This window comes from Entelurus aequoreus, linkage group LG05, assembly GCF_033978785.1.
Source record: "Entelurus aequoreus isolate RoL-2023_Sb linkage group LG05, RoL_Eaeq_v1.1, whole genome shotgun sequence".
NCBI classification, from domain to species: domain Eukaryota; kingdom Metazoa; phylum Chordata; class Actinopteri; order Syngnathiformes; family Syngnathidae; genus Entelurus; species Entelurus aequoreus.
The window spans coordinates 84,352,885-84,373,694 of NC_084735.1; the positions used below are offsets into that span (position 1 = coordinate 84,352,885).

The 20,810-nt window shown below is 42.4% G+C and overlaps 2 protein-coding genes across 4 annotated transcripts in view; one reads left to right on the plus strand and one right to left on the minus strand.

Annotated features, from left to right (window-relative positions):
- Positions 1–15,127, plus strand: taf9 (TAF9 RNA polymerase II, TATA box binding protein (TBP)-associated factor). Its single transcript, XM_062049111.1, has 7 exons — positions 1–131; positions 2,563–2,644; positions 8,764–8,900; positions 8,963–9,097; positions 9,171–9,252; positions 14,602–14,772; positions 14,848–15,127. Exons 1-7 carry the CDS (start codon positions 96–98, stop codon positions 14,991–14,993), a joined length of 789 nt encoding a protein of 262 aa, XP_061905095.1. The 5' UTR covers positions 1–95; the 3' UTR covers positions 14,994–15,127.
- The window catches only part of LOC133651140 (arrestin red cell), a 19,026-nt gene continuing 13,249 nt past the window's right edge, over positions 15,034–20,810 (minus strand). Inside the window, exons 7-16 of one of the 3 annotated variants that reach the window (XM_062049110.1) lie at positions 19,791–19,850; positions 19,647–19,714; positions 19,447–19,582; positions 19,231–19,315; positions 17,026–17,098; positions 16,808–16,945; positions 16,445–16,528; positions 16,302–16,378; positions 16,047–16,101; positions 15,034–15,982 (exon numbers count right to left, since the gene is read on the minus strand). In XM_062049110.1, coding sequence (XP_061905094.1) covers positions 15,895–15,982; positions 16,047–16,101; positions 16,302–16,378; positions 16,445–16,528; positions 16,808–16,945; positions 17,026–17,098; positions 19,231–19,315; positions 19,447–19,582; positions 19,647–19,714; positions 19,791–19,850 — 864 coding nt within the window. In that variant the 3' untranslated portion in view covers positions 15,034–15,894. Of the gene's footprint in view, positions 15,986–16,046; positions 16,102–16,301; positions 16,529–16,807; positions 16,946–17,025; positions 17,099–19,230; positions 19,316–19,446; positions 19,583–19,646; positions 19,715–19,790; positions 19,851–20,810 lie in introns of all 3 variants that reach the window. The other 2 variants (XM_062049109.1, XM_062049108.1) reach the window with 2 other exon arrangements.

Genomic DNA, 20,810 nt, shown 5'->3' on the forward strand with positions numbered 1-20,810 from the left:
CAGGCGGCGCCATCGGGCCTCGGCGTCATCGGAGGCAGCGTCGATAAATAAGCCGTAGAAGAAGACGCGAAGGCGGCACTGAGGAGATCCGAAAAATGTCTGCGCCCAAAAGCGTCCCCAAAGATGCCCAGGTAACTTCTTATTAAACGCGTCGGCGTCTCTTTGCGTTCATAAAGCGGTGCCGAGTTTATTTCCGGCGACGCTGTGCACTTATGCCGCTTATTAAACACGGCGTCACATGCTAGCGTGTTAGCATGCTCATTGACAACAGCGGGAAGGAGCTAGCTAGTTAGCTTAAGCTGTAGTTAAAGGAAACGTCTAATTCTCTTCTTTTTTAAGTTCTTGCAACGACTGTAAAGTAATACATTTGTATTGTTGTGACGCCAAATTAGGAGACAAAAGGGCCCACATTTTAGAAACATTCAATAGCGATGAATCAATCAATGTTTACTTATCCATCCTGTTTTTTACCGCTTGTCCCTTTTTGGGGTGCCGGAGCCTATCTCAGCTGTATTCGGGCGGAAGGCGGGGTACACCCTGGACAAGTCGCCAACTCTTATATAGCCCTAAATCACGAGTGTCTAAAAGGGCTGCACAAACCACAACGACATCCTCCGCTCAGATCCCACATCAGGGCAAGGAAAAACTCAACCCAATGGGATGACAATGAGAACCCTTGGAGGGGACCGCAGATGTGGGGACCCCCCCTGGCAACCGGTGATATGGACGTCGAGTGGATCTAGCACAATAGTGTGAGAGTCCAGTCCATAGTGGATCTAACATACGGTAATAGTGGGAGTCCAGTCCATAGTGGATCTAGCATAATATTGTGAGAGTCCAGTCCATAGTGGATCTAACATAATAGTGTGAGTCCAGTCCATAGTGGATCTAACATAATAGTGGGAGTCCAGTCCATAGTGGATCTAACATAATAGTGGGAGTCCAGTCCATAGTGGATCTAACGTAATAGTGTGAGAGTCCAGTCCACAGTGGATCTGACATAATATTGTGAGAGTCCAGTCCATAGTGGATCTAACATAATAGTGGGAGTCCAGTCCATAGTGGATCTAGCATAATATTGTGAGAGTCCAGTCCATAGTGGATCTAACATAATAGTGTGAGTCCAGTCCATAGTGGATCTAACATAATAGTGGGAGTCCAGTCCATAGTGGATCTAACATAATAGTGGGAGTCCAGTCCATAGTGGATCTAACATAATAGTGTGAGAGTCCAGTCCACAGTGGATCTGACATAATATTGTGAGAGTCCAGTCCATAGTGGATCTAACATAATAGTGAGAGTCCAGTCCATAGTGGATCTAACATAATAGTGGGAGTCCAGTCCATAGTGGATGTAACATAATAGTGAGAGTCCAGTCCATAGTGGATCTAACATAATAGTGAGAGTCCAGTCCATAGTGGATCTAACATAATAGTGAGAGTCCAGTCCATAGTGGATCTAACATAATAGTGTGAGTCCAGTCCATAGTGGATCTAACATAATAGTGGGAGTCCAGTCCATAGAGGATCTAACATAATAATGAGAGTCCAGTCCATAGTGGATCTAACATAATAGTGGGAGTCCAGTCCATAGTGGGTCTAACATAATAGTGTGAGTCCAGTCCATAGTGGATCTAACATAATAGTGAGAGTCCAGTCCATAGTGGATCTGACATAATATTGTGAGAGTCCATAGTGGATCTAACATAATATTGGGAGTCCAGTCCATAGTGGATGTAACATAATAGTGAGAGTCCAGTCCATAGTGGATCTAACATAATAGTGAGAGTCCAGTCCATAGTGGATCTAACATAATAGTGAGAGTCCAGTCCATAGTGGATCTAACATAATAGTGTGAGTCCAGTCCATAGTGGATCTAACATAATAGTGGGAGTCCAGTCCATAGAGGATCTAACATAATAATGAGAGTCCAGTCCATAGTGGATCTAACATAATAGTGGGAGTCCAGTCCATAGTGGGTCTAACATAATAGTGGGAGTCCAGTCCATAGTGGATCTAACATAATAGTGAGAGTCCAGTCCATAGTGGATCTGACATAATATTGTGAGAGTCCATAGTGGATGTAACATAATATTGGGAGTCCAGTCCATAGTGGATCTAACATAATAGTGGGAGTCCAGTCCATAGTGGGTCTAACATAATAGTGGGAGTCCAGTCCATAGTGGATCTAACATAATAGTGAGAGTCCAGTCCATAGTGGATCTGACATAATATTGTGAGAGTCCATAGTGGATCTAACATAATATTGTGAGAGTCCAGTCCATAGTGGATCTAACATAATAATGAGAGTCCAGTCCATAGTGGGGCCAGCAGGAGATCATGTTGAGCGGAGACAGGTCAGCAGCGCAGAGACGTCCCCAACACAGATAAGTGGTCCACCCTGGGTCCCGACTTTGGACAGCTAGCACCTCACCTGTGGTCACCAATAGTGGTCATCTGGCTGGGGAACGTTTTTAGTGATATAGCAATGCAAAGCGTATAAATTATTTTAAAAAAGAAAGACAAATTGCGATTAAAAGTGTTTTGTTTTTTTGGCCTGCAGGTGATGATGCAGATCCTGAAGGACATGGGGGTCTCCGAGTACGAGCCCCGCGTCATCAACCAGATGTTGGAGTTCACCTACAGTAAGGCCATGCCCACACGAACACGGAGAGTTTCAAAAACACATATTTGGGGTTAAAACAATCTCCATCCACACAAGTGTAGTTTCAAAACCTAACAAACGCATACACCTGCTGTCATGCACATTTTGTCCAATCAGAAGCCTGAAAAAAGCAGCAATATCTGACTTGGTGGCATTACACCTCCTAATATGTTTATTTTGATATACTTTAGACGTACAATGACATGTACATTATCTTTAAAACCAGCCTGCACGTACACAGAATCTTGGGAATATTATTTAAGAGCGAATGCACGCCTGTGCTGCTGAAACCCAACACTCATAGAATTATAACATGTTCAGCAACGTGGTGATGTATTACATGTGCTGTGAAGTGTACATTATTTGTAAAACCAACACGCACTAACGAGACAAGGATACCATTTTGCATGTTCTAAGGGAATTATAAAGCATTTAATCATGGATATAGTGATATGGTACATGTGTAATGAAGTGTATATTGTCTTTAACATCAGTACACACTACAGGGAGTACGCTAGATTGTTTATTTTAGTTGCTTGGTTGCTTTTTCCATCTACAAAAATGGAAACAAGACACGTAAGTTAACTTCATGATTTGTCGTTAAATGAGGACTAAAAACATAAGATAATGTTGCACCTTTCTTATGACACAGAGCAAAAAGTCTTGCTTGTCAAAGTTGTCCCGTCAGCTGGAGGTTCCACAGCGATCATATCCAAAACAGCTGACTGTCATTAGCGCTGGCGGGAGTGTCGCAAAGCCCATTTTGATGTCTTTTTTATTACCGTATTTTCCGCACCATAAGGCGCCCCGTGTTAATAGCCGCACGTTTAATGAACGGAATATTTCAAAACTTTGTTTACCTATTAGCCGCCCCGTGTTATTAGCCGCACCTACGCTACGCTAAAGGTAATGTCAACAAAACAGTCAGATAGGTCAGTCAAACTTTAATAATATATTACAAACCAGCGTTATAACAACTCTGTTCACTCCCAAAATGTAATGTGCAAATGTGCAATCACAAAAATAGTAACACTCAAAATAGTGCAGAGCAATAGCAACATCAATAACTCAACGTTGCTCGAACGTTAATGTCACACAACACACAAAATAAACATTTAAAGCTCACTTTCTGAAGTTATTACTCATCCACAAATCCCTCGAATTCTTCTTCTTCTTCGGTGTGCTTCACTTGTTTTTTGACACCATCGATGATGTGGACGCGCATGCAGTCGTAGATCAACAGGAACGGAGCTGCGTGAAAAAAGTCACCCGGTGTCTTCGCTCGTTTTTTCTTCATCCATCCATCCCTTCGAGTTAGCTTTTATGATGACGCCGGCTGGAAAGTTCTCTTTTGGCAAGGTCTTCCTTTTGAATATCACCGTGGGTGGAAGTTTCTGGCCGTTAGCATGGCAAGCTAGAACCACAGTGAAGGACGACTTCTCATTCTCTGTGGTGCGAATATTCACCGTACGTGTTCCCGTTGTATCCACGGTGCGGTTCACAGGAATATCAAAAGTCAGTGGAACCTTGTACGCATGTCTCTTAGGAGACGTTTTGTGGTCTTTACAGAAACACACAAATGAAATGAAACGTAATATCCGCGCGCTTCTTCTTCTACGGGGGCGGGTGCTCACCTTGGCGGTTGCTTACAGTAGAAGAAGAAGCGCTTCCTCTTCTACGGGGAAAAAAGATGTCGGCTGTTTACCGTAGTTGCGAGACCTAAACTTTATGAAAATAAATATTAACATTAATCCATATATAAGGCGCACCGGGTTATTAGCCGCACTGTCAGCTTTTGAGAAAAATTGTGGTTTTTAGGTGCGGCTTATGGTGCGGAAAATACGGTAATCGCCATTGTTCTCTCCAATATCCCCATTTTAAAAAATATTTTCGGTAGAAAATGGATGGATACATAAATATGCATAAAACGATTGAAGGAAGATATGTTACTTTTTGACTGTCAACCAAGCTGCCACACATTAAAACAATTTGCAGCAATTTACTTTTATAAATATGTGGCTTTATGCAGACAGGCGCAGAGCTCTTGTCCACATCATGCTCTTAAACTGAAGAAATATGTGATAAAAAAAACGATAGTGTTTATAATTAAGATTAGTTTATTTCAAAGGGGACAACGCAATTTCATAAAAAACATGACTACACATGCTTAACAAAGTTGTCCTAGTATAAAACAATAATGTTCATACATGAGAGATCTAGTCTTACACATATCAGAGAACACCTCAACTATTTGAAAGTTTGGCAATGAAATATGACGGCACTGCGGTGAGGTTTTTTGCCATTTTTTATTATCTGGTATTGTATGTGTGATGTTGGTAATGTAATCATAATATATACAGTATATAATATTAATGCAAGTAGGGATGTCACGGTATGAACATTTCTTATCACGGTCATTGTGACCATAAAAAAGGCGCAGTATTTTTAAATGTGCTCAAAATGTTCGAAAAGTACTTATACTAAAATCTTTTAACTGTTTATTTAAAAAATAAACAACAAATAACACATTCAAAATGATGTACTTTGTGGAAGAAACATTATTGTAGATAACTGTTACATGTACCTCAAGTAGAAATTAAATGCATATGAAAGCAACATAAGCATTATTAACAGAGTAACATGGCAGAAACTAAATAATATAAATAAACGTAAAACCTGATGGCCATAAGATGTAACTTAGTTGTTTTGTCCTAGTATAGAACAATAGTGTTGATACATGAGAGATATCAGAGAACACCTCAACTATTTGAAAGTTTGGCAGTGAAATATGACAGCACTGCGGTGAGGTTTTTTGACGAAGGAGCATGTCGTAGACAGCCAGGAATCAAAATAAACATTGACGATACAGCACAGAAACAACATTGACAGGTCTAGAACTGCTAATTTAGCACTCTGCTTAAACTCTGATATTAACCTACCTAAAGAAGTTGTGTAGCTTGCTACATTTTTCCCCAACAGCCTGTAATTGTTTGCGTTTTCTTTTTGTGATTTGTTCCTTACTCTGCATTTTGAGAGCTGCCTGACCTAATTCACCGAACACCTGACGTCCTTCCAAACCCTGACGCAACAAGTGTATCTCTCGGGAAACCTCAGAACAACTCAGTTGTTCTCGTTGTCGGTTAACCTTTGACACACGCTTCCAAAATGGCTGCGCCCTTGTTGTTTGTACCGATTAACACCAATTATGCGACGTCTTAAACAGTTGAGAATGTAAGAAAAGTCATGTCGAGGTGTTTTTATCAATTTACTCGACGAAACAATTACGTTACAATTGTCCATTATAGGGACGTCACAGTATAAGCATTTATTATCACGGTTATTGTGACCATAATTATGACGGTTACCATTATTATGACGGAAATTTTAAATGAGTTCAAAAAGTACTTACACTGAAATCTTTTAACTACATTTTATTTAAAAAATAAATAGAACATTCAAAATGATACACTTTGTGGAAGAAACATTATTGTAAATAACTGTTACATGTACCTGAAGTAGAAATTAAATGTGCATATGAAAGCAACATAAGCAATATTAACTGAGTAATATGGCAAGAACTAAATAACATAAATAAATACAAGTACAGTCAGTGTTTCCCATAAACTGCCAAGATACCTGTGGCGGTGGTATCTTGGCCATTTCGATAACTAAAAAATTAAATGGTAATACTAACCGTCTGGAATTTTACCATGGTTTATCACCATACTTGCCAACCCTCCCGTTTTTAGCGGGAGAATCCCGTTATTCAGCGCCTCTCCCGGCAACCTCCCGGCAGAGATTTTCTCCCGAGAAACTCCCGGTATTCAGCCGGAGCTGGAGGCCACGCCCCCTCCAGCTCAATGCGGACCTGAGTGGGGACAGCCTTCTCACGTCCGCTTTCCCAGCAGCTTGCCTGCACAATGACGTCATAACATCTACGGCTTTTAGAGAGTAGAGTGCACAACAAGGAGAGAGAGTTCTTGGTTTCTTATGTGGGTTTATTGTTAGGCAGTTTCATTAACGTCCTCCCAGCGCGGTAACAACACACAACAACAGCAGTCACGTTTAGTCTACCGTAAAGCAGTTCGTCTGCCGTAAACAGCAATGTTGTGACACTCTTAAACAGGACAATACTGCCACCTACTGGATAGCCTGCAGAACACTGAAATTCAAGTATGTCTTTTATTTATTTAATTTAACCCAACTCTCTCGTTTGAGTCACACATTAAGAGTGTTACTAAAACGGCCTTCTTTCATCTCCGTAATATCGCTAAAATTCGTTCCATCTTGTCCACTAGCGACGCTGAGATCATTATTCATGCGTTCGTTACGTCTCGTCTCGATTACTGTAACGTATTATTTTCGGGCCTCCCTATGTCTAGCATTAAAAGATTACAGTTGGTACAAAATGCGGCTGCAAGGCTTTTGACAAAAACAAGAAAGTTTGATCATATTACGCCTATACTGGCTCACTTGCACTGGCTTCCTGTGCACTTAAGATGCGACTTTAAGGTTTTACTACTTACGTATAAAATATTACACGGTTTAGCTCCAGCCTATCTCGCCGATTGTATTGTACCATATGTCCCGACAAGAAATCTGCGTTCAAAGAACTCCGGCTTATTAGTGATTCCCAGAGCCAAAAAAAAGTCTGCGGGCTATAGAGCGTTTTCTATTCGGGCTCCAGTACTCTGGAATGCCCTCCCGGTAACAGTTAGAGATGCTACCTCAGTAGAAGCATTTAAGTCCCATCTTAAAACTCATTTGTATAATCTAGCCTTTAAATAGACCCCCCCTTTTTTAGACCAGTTGATCTGCCGTTTCTTTTCTTCTCTCCTCTTCTCCCCTGTCCCTTGCGAGGGGGAGTTGCATAGGTCCGGTGGCCATGGATGAAGAGCTGGCTGTCCAGAGCCGGGACCCCGGGTGGACCACTAGCCTGTGCATCGGTTGGGGACATCTCTGCGCTGCTGACCCGTCTCCGCTCGGGATGGTTTCCTGTTGGCCCCGCTGTGGACCGGACTCCCGCTGATGTGTTGGATCCACTGTGGACTGGACTTTCACAATGTTATGTCAGACCCACTCGACATCCGTTGCTTTCGGTCTCCCCTAGAGGGGGGGGGTTACCCACATATGCGGTCCTCTCCAAGGTTTCTCATAGTCATTCACCGACGTCCCACTGGGGTGAGTTTTTCCTTGCCCGTATGTGGGCTCTGTACCGAGGATGTCGTTGTGGCTTGTACAGCCCTTTGAGACACTTGTGATTTAGGGCTATATAAATAAACATTGATTGATTGATTGATTGATTATTTATATGTATAATAAAATAAAATAAATATATATATATAGCTAGAATTCACTGAAAGTCAAGTATTTCATACATATATTATATATATATGAAATACTTGATTTGGTGAATTCTAGCTGTAAATATACTCTCCTCTTAACCACGCCCCCGCCCCAAACACCCCCCCCCCCCCCCCCCCCACGCCCGATATTGGAGGTCTCAAGGTTGGCAAGTATGTTTATCACTATACCAATTGCCGTTACATCCCTAAATGCAAGTAACCATTTAAAAAGGCTATAAACTTTAATTTGTCATTAATGTAGAATTGTCTTTCGGATATAAATAACTTTGTTGTACTAAATAAATTAAACAATAAAATATAAGTAGATTTTTTTTCCAGTTGGAAAAACTAGGTTGGGTTGTCTTTTTGAAGCCGAAATATTCCCACAACTGGACATTTGGCTTTTTTAAACATATATATTCGTCCCCTTAATGTTTGTTACTTTGCGGCACTTATCGCTAGCAAGTAGCGAGGCACTACGTCAGCTTCCTGTGTGCGTAAAGCCGGCGCCCCGCCCACCGTGACAAAGATGGTAGATGACTGAAGAGGTATCACTGTGTCCAGTCAATCCTACTGTTGAATGATGGATGCACAGAGAGAGACATCTTTCTCCCTGTTTGACCAGAGAAACGTGAGGCTCCTCAATTCTGATTGGCCAACATGTCTGCCACTCAAATAGTGGTGATGGCGGAGGGAACCAAATGAAAACATTAATGTTGATTAATCGTGCAGCCATCATGACTCTTCTTGGCAGGGTACGTGACGACCATTATTGAGGACGCCAAGATTTACGCCACACACGCCAAGAAGTCCAACGTGGACGCAGACGACATCAAGCTGGCCATCCAGTGCCGGATGGACCAGTCTTTCACGTCGCCGCCGCCTCGAGATGTGAGCGTTTGGTTTTTGTCTGAGAGTAAGAGCGGGTGATGTGACTGATGTCGTGTGTTCAGTTCCTGCTGGAAGTGGCCAGGCAGAAGAACCAGACTCCGCTCCCTCTCATCAAACCCTACACCGGGCCCAGACTGCCCCCGGACCGCTACTGTCTGACCGCCCCCAACTACCGACTCAAGTTCCTCCCCAAGAAGGTGCCGGCGCTCGTCTTTCTACTCGCCCTCGCTTGCTCGCCCCGCTCACCTTCATCGCTTCTCCCCCCCACAGGTGACGCCGTCGGCCGGGAGGATCTCAGCACCTCGACTGAGCGTCGGCGCCATCGCCAGCAGACCGACCACGCCCACGCTCGGTGAGTCGCTCGCCCAAAGTTGGTGGGGGGGTGGGTAACAAATCTTGCTTGACGATGTATTGACCTACAAATTATTGCCGACATTATTTTGAGATCAAAATAACCACTGATACTATTGCAAGTAGGGATGTCCGATAATATCGGCCGATAAATGCTTTAAAATGTAATATCGGAAATTATCGGTATCTGTTTCAAAAAGTAAAATGTATGACTTTTTAAAATGCCGCTGTGTACACGGCCGTAGGGAGAAGTACAGAGCGCCAATAAACCTTTAAGGCACTGCCTTTGCGTGCCGGCCCAGTCACATAATATCTACGGCTTTTCACACTCAAGTGAATGCAATGCATACTTGGTCAACAGCCATACAGGTCACACTGAGGGTGGGGGTATAAACAACTTTAAAGGCCTACTGAAACCCACTACTACCGACCACGCAGTCTGATAGTTTATATATCAATGATGAAATCTTAACATTATAACACATGCCAATACGGCCGGGTTAACTTATAAAGTGACATTTTAAATTTGCCGCTAAACTTCCGGTTCGAAACGCCTCTGAGGATGACGTATGCGCGTGACGTAGCCCGACGAACACGGGTATGCCTTCCACATTGAAGCCAATATGAAAAAGCTCTGTTTTCATTTCATAATTCCACAGTATTCTGGACATCTGTGTTCGTGAATCTGTTTCAATCATGTTCATTGCATTATGGAGAAGGAAGCCAAGCAAGCAAAGAAGAAAGTTGTCGGTGCGAAATGGACGTATTTTTCGAACGTAGTCAGCCACAACAGTACACAGCCGGCGCTTCTTTGTTTACATTCCCGAAAGATGCAGTCAAGATGGAAGAACTCGGATAACAGAGACTCTAACCAGGAGGACTTTTGATTTGGATACACAGACGCCTGTAGAGAACTGGGACAACACAGACTCTTACCAGGATTACTTTGATTTGGATGACAAAGACGCAGACGTGCTACTGTGAGTATGCAGCTTTGGCTTTTTTTTGCGTATGTACGTAACTTTTTTAAAATATATAAGCTTTATGAACCTTGGGTTAGGTGAACGGTCTTTTGGGCTGAGTGATTGTGTGTGTTGATCATGTGTTTGAATTGTATTGGCGTGTTCTATGGAGCTAGGAGCTAGCAGAGGAGCTAGGAGCTAGCATAACACGTACCGTACCGTAAGTGCGCGTCACGTACGTAACTTTTTAAAAATATATAAGCTTTATGAACCTTGGGTTAGGTGAACGGTCTTTTGGGCTGAGTGATTGTGTGTGTTGATCGGGTGTTTGAATTGTATTGGCGTGTTCTATGGAGCTAGGAGCTAGCAGAGGAGCTAGGAGCTAGCATAACAAACACGCAGGTGTTATTATGCAGGATTAATTTGTGGCATATTAAATATAAGCCTGGTTGTGTTGTGGCTAATAGAGTATATATATGTCTTGTGTTTATTTACTGTTGTAGTCATTCCCAGCTGAATATCAGGTACCGTGAGTATGCAGCCTTGGCTGCTAAACATTCGATAACTTGACCGTATGCGCGTCACGTACGTAACTTTTTAAAAATATATAAGCTTTATGAACCTTGGGTTAGGTAAACTGTCTTTTGGGCTGAGTGATTGTGTGTGTTGATCAGGTGTTTGAATTGTATTGGCGTGTTCTATGGAGCTAGGAGCTAGCAGAGGAGCTAGGAGCTAGCATAACAAACACGCAGGTGTTTTTATGCAGGATTAATTTGTGGCATATTAAATATAAGCCTGGTTGTGTTGTGGCTAATAGAGTATATATATGTCTTGTGTTTATTTACTGTTGTAGTCATTCCCAGCTGAATATCAGGTCACCCTCGGCTCTCACAGCATCTTCCCTATCTGAATAGCTTCAACTCCCCACTAGTCCTTCACTTGCACTTTACTCATCCACAAATCTTTCATCCTCGCTCAAATTAATGGGGAAATTGTCGCTTTCTCGGTCCGAATCTCTCTCACTTCATGCGGCCATCATTGTAAACAATAGGGAACTTTGCGTATATGTTCAACTGACTACGTCACGCTACTTCCGGTAGGTGCAAGCCTTTTTTTTATCAGATACCAAAAGTTGCAATCTTTATCGTCGTTGTTCTATACTAAATCCTTTCAGCAAAAATATGGCAATATCGCGAAATGATCAAGTATGACACATAGAATAGATCTGCTATCCCCGTTTAAATAAAAAAAATTCATTTCAGTAGGCCTTTAACACTGTTACAAATATGCGCCACACTGTGAACCCACACCAAACAAGATTGACAAACACATTTCGGGAGAACATCCGCACCGTAACACAACGGAACAAATACCCAGAACTAACACTTCCAGGACGCTACAATATACACCCCCCGCTAGCCCCCAAAACCCCTTCCATCCCAATCCCGCCCACCTCAACCTCCGAGAGAGCATGTCCCAAATTCCAAGCTGCTGTTTTGAGGCATGTTAAAAAAAATAATGCACTTTGTGACTTCAATAATAAATATGGCAGTGCCATGTTGGCATTTTTCCCCATAACTTGAGTTGATTCATTTTGGAAAACTTTGTTACATTGTTTAATGCATCCAGCGGGACATCACAACAACATTAGGCATAATAATGTGTTAATTCCACGACTGTATGTATCGGTTGATATCGGAATCAGTAATTAAGAGTTGGACAATATCGGAATATCGGCAAAAAAGCCATTATCGGACATCTCTAATTGCAAGTATACACTTTAATATGCAATAAACTTGTATTTCTTGTACATTTTACCTTTGAAATTGGAACTTTTAAATACAACAAACATAATAAAAATTATGACTGTGTTGGCCCTGCGATGAGGTGGCGACTTGTCCAGGGTGTACGCCGCCTTCCGCCCGATTGTAGCTGAGATAGGCTCCCGCGCCCCGAAGGGAATAAGCGGTAGAAAATGGATGGATGGATAATAAAAATTAAGTGTAGTTGTTAGCATAATTTTTTAGGTTTTGTTTATAAGCATAACACAAATAAAATATACTGTTAGCAAAATGTTGCATTTGAATAAAAATCACAACCATAAGCAATAAAATAAGTTCTGTCACTGTTAAGGAGGAGCTGGGGGATCTTCATATATACACAACCAAATGAAGAAAGTTATTAATCACAGTATTGCTCGTATTCCGACACGTGACTTCTTCCCGGAAGTGAGAAGCAGTGGTGGTCAACCAAGCCAAATTGGCAAGCAGAGTGCCAATTCTCTTGAGTACACAAGGGGCCTAGATCTTCCTGCAAAAAGCAGATACGAGCAAAAAAATCAAACTATACAATGAAATACAGTAGATCCCCATACTTCATGGAAAAAAAGATTTGTCGAGTGATACCAACGTTTATACGTCGGTCGCCTTCCCAGACATATCTAACTACTGCGCTCCAGACATTATTCTACACCACAAAACAGATGAAAACTTAGAAAAGCATGGAGGTCTACAACTTATTTGTGTGTGGCTGGGTCAAGGAAATGAATATCAAGACTCTCACGGATAAATATGCATGATTTTTGCTCTGTAAGGTTGCATTTCATTATTTAACTTTGCATCTACAGACATGTTTGTTGTTGTTGCACGCGCCATTTAGGAGTAGTGTGTTTTTCCCCGTCTTTATCAAAATACAACTATAGATGTCAACATTGTTCATGTGCTGAATTATTCTTTTATGATTGCTACCTTTGGTAAAAACTTAACTCTTTTAGGTTTTGCTTACATTTGCTTTTCTTTTATTTAGACTCACCAAGTTGGTGCCTTGCAGCAAAAATGTGTTTTAGGAATACAAATAATATCAAGATAATACTTAAATGGGAAATAATAAATGTTAAAAGTATATCAAACAAACCTTTAACATAATGATCACTACAAACTCATGCATTCTTTGACTCTGCTCACTTGGACTGTGACACTTCTAGTTGTCTTTCGTAAAACCTTGCACTCTTTCGCTCCTCTCGATTACCTTTCAAGGAACTCCGAAGAAACGTTTTATCCTTTCCGCGATTTAAACGATTCGTACAACCGAAAACGACACAAGCATAGGGCATGTTTTCTCAGAGAAAGGCTAAATGGCGCCGAGTACCCATTGGGAACAGAGCTAGCTTGACCACCACGCACATTTAATGGGAGGGACGTGAGCCCAACATGAGGTCATGTAAATCCAAGGAATTTGTTGAATGTGCTCCAAAAGTACTGACACTAACATTTTAACCAAAGTTGTATTTTAAAAAAAATAATAAAAAAACTTAAATAGACATTATACCTTCTTAGCATAGGAAACATTAAATATTACTCTGACTTCATAAGAGCCATATTCTTCCATTTTAACTTGTAAATGTTTTAGAATTGTTTTAAATAAGTGCATTTAAGCAAGCTAACGCAAATCGGTCTATAATTTTGCCAGTGTATTTAGCAATCTTTTTTTACCATTTTAATTAAATATAGTAATGTAACTGTTGGGAGTTTTTTTTTTGCGATTACCGTATTTTTCAGAGTATAAGTCGCACCTGCCGAAAATGCATAATAAAGAAGGAAAAAAACATAAGTCGCACTGGAGCCCGGCCAAACTATGAAAAAAACTGCGACTTATAGTGCGAACAATACGGTATTATTATTACCGTTTATGTGCATGGAGTACAAACGCCCACAGCTGCTGAGACACAATGTATGCACATGGCAACTTAAGAGTAGGGATGTCCGATAATGGCTTTTTGCCGATATCCGATATTGTACAACTCTTAATTACCGATGCCGATATATACAGTCGTGGAATTAACACATTATACCTAATTTGGACAACCAGGTATGGTGAAGATAAGGTACTTTAAAAAAAAAAAATTAATAAAATAAGATAAATTAAAAACATTTTGTTGAATAAAAAAGAAAGTAAAATATAAAAACAGTTACATAGAAACTAGTAATTAATGAAAAACAGTCAAATTAACTGTTAAAGGTTAGTACTATTAGTGGAGCAGCAGCACGCACAATCATGTGTGCTTACGGACTGTATCCCTTGCAGACTGTATTGATATATATTGATATATAATGTAGGAACCAGAATTTTAATAACAGAAAGAATCAACCCTTTTGTGTGAAGAGTGTAAATGGGGGGAGGGAGTTTTTTTTGGGTTGGTGCACTAATTGTATTTTGTGTTTTATGTTGATTTAATAAAAATAAAAAAACCATACCGTTAATTTCCGATATTACATTTTAAAGCATTTATCGGCTGATAGTATCGGCAGGCCGATTTTATCAGACATCTCTACTTAAGAGTTCATTTTCATGTATCGTTCTGTTAATTGACTTATGGAATATGGGCCCAGGTCTAGGTGGAGCACCAAAGGGCTTGCTGGAGCGCACAGACCGGACCGTCTACACAGGAAACGCCACCGTTCAGTCGGTCGGCGCCAAGGTCGGACCCCCGGTGTCGCTGACGGGTCAGAGGTTCACCGTGCAGATCCCCCCTCCCTCACAGAGCAGCGCCAGCAAAAGCAGTAAGTGTGGGAAAAAAAATAAATCCACTCCAAGTGTTGCACTTTGAAACTTTGTTTTGCTCCCTGATCAATCAGCCGCACTCACAACGCCCGCCACCTCCAACGTGCTCATCAACCCGTCTCTGATTGGCTCCAAGAACATCCTCATCACCACCAACATGGCGGCACAGAACGCCGGCGTGGAGACGCTGAAGAGGAAGCACGAAGACGACGACGACTGACGGTTTGTGACCCTCCCCCACACCCACCAAATGAGAATCCACTTGCTGTCGGCAGCACACGAGCACGCTTGTTAATTTCACCTTTAATCATAAAAACAAAGTGAAATAAAAAAAAAACAATGAAATGATTACAAGCGTGGAAAGCATCAAAGCAATCTTCCTGTTGGCAAAGTTAGCTCACATGCACGACCAAACGAGTCACGACGACCACGACGATTCACAGCACTGCTCGGGGGGGGGAAAAAGCAAACATGCTCCGCCTCTTTCCTTCCGCCACAGGAGCGCGAGAACATGTTCCGTCATGCGTCTTGTCTCGGGTCGGCGGCGAGGTGACGCTGGTGGCTTCAAAATAAGACATCAATGGAACAAGTTCATGTTTTTCCTTCTGGTGGGGGCGGGGGGGTTAATTGGCATTTATTAACAGTGAATAAAGACAGGAAGAAGGCACCGCTCGCCGCCGACTGACAGGAAGTGAAGGAGGGTTAGAAGGACACCTTTAGCAGCGACACCACTTCCTGTGTGAGCGCTAATGTGAAAATAATGCTGGAATGTTGCCGCTGCGCTGTCCCCGTGCAGTCTACTAACCGTCGCCCCAGGACGCCATCAACATTCAAAGGATTTCAAAATAAAAGAGCAACAGATGTTCGTGTCGGCTTCATTGTTTCCTCACAAGCGCCGCCCGGCAAATCAAAACAACTCACAAAAAAGATGGCAGCAAGAACGGCGGCCCAGTGACCAAAGGAAGGAAGGAGCACCGCGAGGCTCCGCCCAAACATGGCAGCATCTGTCCCTCCACCCCGGAATGTAATGTGAGTGTGTGTGTGTGTGTGTGTAAGTGTGTGTATGTGTGTGTGTGTGTGTGTGCACGCAAGTGTGTGCGTTTGTTTGTGTGTGGGCGCTCCTAGCAGTCCTCGTCCTTGTCTTCCACCGCGCCTTTGAGTCGCAGGCGGGCAAAGTCCTCAAAGACGAAGTCGTCGTCCTGGGAGACGCTGCTGGGAGGACCACAAGGCTCCGTCAGGTCACCGTGACGACCAGACTGACAAAAATACTCACTTTGTGTCGAATTCTATCAGGTTGGTGTCGATGGGCGGGTCCGTCTCCGGCACAGCTGCCACACACACACACACACACACACACACACACACACACACACACACACACACACACACACACACACACACACACACACACACACACACACACACACACACACACACACACACACACACACACACACACACACACACGCACGTCACCCGACTGTTTCCGTGGAAACGTCAATGCGGCTGTGTTGCAAGCAGCACTCACCTGATTGGGGGCGCGATGTGGGGGGGTCAGCAGGTTTGGGGTGCATGAGGATGAAGGGCAGCTCCACCGACACGTCTCTATGGCGACGACACCAAACAGGAAGTGAGCGGCTTGCAAAAACGACGGGGTGACGTCGTACGTACCCTCCGCGTGAAACCACCAGCTTGACTTTGACTCTGTAGGACACCAGGATGCCCAGGACCTCCTTGTTGGTGACGTCCTTGACGCTGCAACACAGCACGCGTCACATGGTGATGGTAAATACTTGTACAAGGTACTCAAAGCGCTTTGACACCATTTCCACATTCACACACTTGAGGGCGGGAGCTGCCATGTAAGGCGCTTACCACGACCCATCAGGAGCAAGGGTGAAGTGTCTTGCTCAAGGACACAACGGATGTGACTTGGTTGGTGGAAGGTGGGGATTGAACCAGGAACCCTCACAGCCACTCTCCCAACCGTGCCACGCCGTCCCCTGACCCACATGACCAGACACACACGCTTACATGGTGGACGAGGCCAGGTTGGTGTCCTCGTGCTTGAGCTTGCCATCCAGTGCCAGTCCTCTTTTCTCGCGGTTCTTGTCCAGCGTGGGCGTCAGCGTGTAGACTTTGCAGAAGGTGGAGCTGGACGACACCTGGTCACTGTCGCACAACACACCTGTCAGTCAAGCGCCTTCCCAAGGCCTGGGCCCCAACTCCCCCCCCCCCACACACGCACTTACTCTGCCTCCAGCTGGGCCACGGGACATTTGTACTGGGCCGTGCTGAACAAGCAGATGTCAGCATACTGACGCACTGCAGGGATGAGTTCAAAAGGTCAAAGACAAGGTCAAGGGGGGTGGGGGACATACTTGCCAACCCTCCCGATTTTCCCAAATTTCAGTGCCCCTACCGAAAATCTCCCGGGGCAACCGTTCTCCCAATTTCCACCCGGACAACAATATTGGGGGCGTGCCTTTAGCGTCTTCTACAACCTGTCGTCACGTCCGCTTTTCCTCCATGCAAACAGCGTGCCGGCCCGTTCACTTAATATATGCAACTTTTACACACACACGAGTGAATGCAAGCATACTTGGTCAACAGCAATACAGGTCACACTGAGGGTAGCCGTATAAACAACTTTAACACTGTTACAAATATGCGCCACACTGTGAACCCACACCAAACAAGAATGACAAACACATTTCGGGAGAACATCGGCACTGTAACACTGGACAAATACCCAGAACCCCTTGCAGCACTAACTCTTCCGGGACGCTACAATATACCGTATTTTTCGGACTATAAGTCGCGTTTTTTTTCTATAGTTTGGCCGGGGGTGCGATAAATACTCAGGAGCGACTTATGTGTGAAATTATTAACACATTACATGTGACAGATTGTTTGGTAAACGTATAGCACAGGGGTCACCAACGCGGTGCCCGTGGGCACCAGGTAGCCCGTAAGGACCAGATGAGTAGCCCGCTGGCTTGTTCTAAAAATAGCTCAAATAGCAGCACTTACCAGTGAGCTGCCTCTATTTTTTAAAATGTTTTTATTTACTAGCAAGCTGGTCTCACTTTGCGCGACATTTTTAATTCTAAGAGAGACAAAACTCAAATACAATTTGAAAATCCAAGAAAATATTTTAAAGACTTGGTCTTCACTTGTTTAAATAAATTCATTATTTTTTTACTTTGCTTCTTATAACTTTCAGAAAGACAATTTTAGAGAAAAAATACAACCTTAAAAATGATTTTAGGATTTTTAAACACATATACCTTTTTACCTTTTAAATTCCTTCCTCTTCTTTCCTGACAATTCAAACCAATGTTCAAGTAAATTTATTGTTTTTATTGTAAAGAATAATAAATACATTTTAATTTAATTCTTAATTTTAGCTTCTGTTTTTTTCGACGAAGAATATTTGTGAAATATTTCTTCAAACTTATTATGATTAAAATTCAAAAAAAAAAATTCTGGAGAATCTAGAAAATCTGTAGAATCAAATTTAAATCTTATTTCAAAGTCTTTTGAATTTCTTTTAAAATTTTTGTTCTGGAAAATCTAGAAGAAATAATGATTTGTCTTTGTTAGAAATATAGCTTGGTCCAATTTGTTATATATTCTAACAAAGTGCAGATTGGATTTTAACCTATTTAAAACATGTCATCAAAATCCTAAAATGAATCTTAATCAGGAAAAATTACTAATGATGTTCCATAAATTATTTTTTTAATTTTTTCAAAAAGATTCGAAGTAGCTAGTTTTTCTCTTCTTTTTTTCGGTTGAATTTTGAATTTTAAAGAGTCGAAATTGAAGATAAACGGTTTCAAAATTTAATTGTCATTTTTTTTTCGTGTTTTCTCCTCTTTTAAACCGTTCAATTAAGTGTAAATATCATTAATTATTAATAATAACAGAGTTAAAGGTAAATTGAGCAAATTGGCTATTTCTGGCAATTTATTTAAGTGTGTATCAAACTGGTAGCCCTTCGCATTAATCACTACCCAAGAAGTAGCTCTTGCTTTCAAAAAGGTTGGTGACCCCTGGTATAGCATGTTCTATATGTTATAGTTATTTGAATGACTCTTACCATAATATGTTACGTTAACATACCAGGCACCTTCTCAGTTGGTTATTTATGCCTCATATAACGTACACTTATTCAGCCTGTTGTTCACTATTCTTTATTTATTTTAAATTGCCTTTCAAATGTCTATTCTTGGTGTTGGCTTTTATCAAATACATTTCCCCCAAAAATGCGACTTATACTCCAGTGCGACTTATATATGTTTTTTTCCTTCTTTATTATGCATTTTCGGCCGGTGCGACTTATACTCTGAAAAATATGATACACCCCCGCTACCACCAAACACCGCCGCCCCCTCATGTCCCGAATTCGGAGGTCTCAAGGTTGGCAAGTATGGTGGGGGAGGAGGACTGACCTGAGATCTTCACTCTCTTCACCGTCTTGGTGGAGTTGTTGGTCACGTGCACGTTGACGCTGATGGGCTCGCCGTGGTAGTAGAGCTGACACACACACACACACACACACACACACACACACACACACACACACACACACACACACACACACACACACACACACACAGGTCAGCGTGCACATACAATACTTGACCTGGGGGTGGGCGTGCACGTACCTCTTTGTCCAGCGACGCCTCCAGGTGCAGCGACCTGTCCGACATGAGGAAGCTGCGTGTGGTCTCCACCATGGGCTGAGGACCCGGCTTCTCTGGAGCGTACTGAACCTTTCGGATGACCAGACGCACAGAGTTCCTAAACACACACACACGCTTGAGTAAAGGCTCAAGAGGTCAAGTGCCAGGCTGTCAAAGGTCACCTCTTGTGGATCTTTTCCTCCATGGACTTGGCGCAGAACGCTCGGATCTCAAAGTCCACGCCACATGCCTACACACACACACACACACACAGTATGTACAGTACATGCGTTTGGACCTTATGACCCTGGTCACCTGAGGATTACCTTGCCTGTGTCCTCAGGTCCGGGCTGCAAGGTGACAGAACACGGAAGATTCTGGGGGATCTGCAACAGGAAGTCAGACACTTCAGTGTTTCTCCTACGGTCGTCACTCGCTGCACCGCGCTTCAAATATTGCGGCGTCACTACTTGGCAGGTTACTTGAAAAGGAACAACATTTAAAAAATAAGCATCATTTATGTTTTTAACCAAAATTAAGACATTTCGCTTCCAGCGAAAATCAGGAAGACAAAATATAATTGCAAAGCCAATATGAGCCTATCAACACGGAACAAATATCCATCCATTTTTTCATGCTCTATTTTGTTCCAGACTCGTCACTGCAGACTAAACACGGCTCAAGGAAACAATCCCTCAAGTAGCACTCAGGGCGAATTTAGCTAAGTAATGTTGCAAACGTCAACACCGACAAGCAAGTACCGTATTTTTCGGACTATAAGTCGCTCCGGAGTATAAGTCGCACCGGCCGAAAATGCATAATAAAGAAGGAAAAAAACTGGAGTATAAGTCGCATTTTTGGGGGAAATGTATTTGATAAAAGCCAACACGAAGAATAGACATTTGAAAGGCAATTTAAAATAAATAAAGAATAGTGAACAACAGGCTGAATAAGTGTACGTTATATGAGGCATAAATAACCAACTGGTATGTTAACGTAACATATTATGGTAAGAGTCATTCAAATAACTATAACATATAGAACATGCTATACGTTTACCAAACAATCTGTCACTCCTAATCGCTAAATCCCATGAAATCTTATACGTCTAGTCTCTTACGTGAATGAGCTAAATAATATTATTTGATATTTTACGGTAATGTGTTAATAATTTCACACATAAGTCGCTCCTGAGTATAAGTCGCACCCCCGGCCAAACTATGGAAAAAAACTGCGACTTATAGTCCGAAAAATACGGTATGCTTGGTAGAAAACACGTCAACGTAAAGTAAGGTTTCACTCTTCCAAAAATGTGCGAGCTTGATGCTAATTTACATTGGACTTGC

Bases quoted from the DNA above. Each gene is read 5' to 3' on its own strand.
- taf9 (XM_062049111.1), top strand. From the start codon at position 96: ATGTCTGCGCCCAAAAGCGTCCCCAAAGATGCCCAG. The intron at 8,901-8,962 runs GTGAGCGTTTGG...TCGTGTGTTCAG, and splicing joins CGTCGCCGCCGCCTCGAGAT to TTCCTGCTGGAAGTGGCCAG. The intron at 9,098-9,170 runs GTGCCGGCGCTC...TCCCCCCCACAG, and splicing joins TCAAGTTCCTCCCCAAGAAG to GTGACGCCGTCGGCCGGGAG.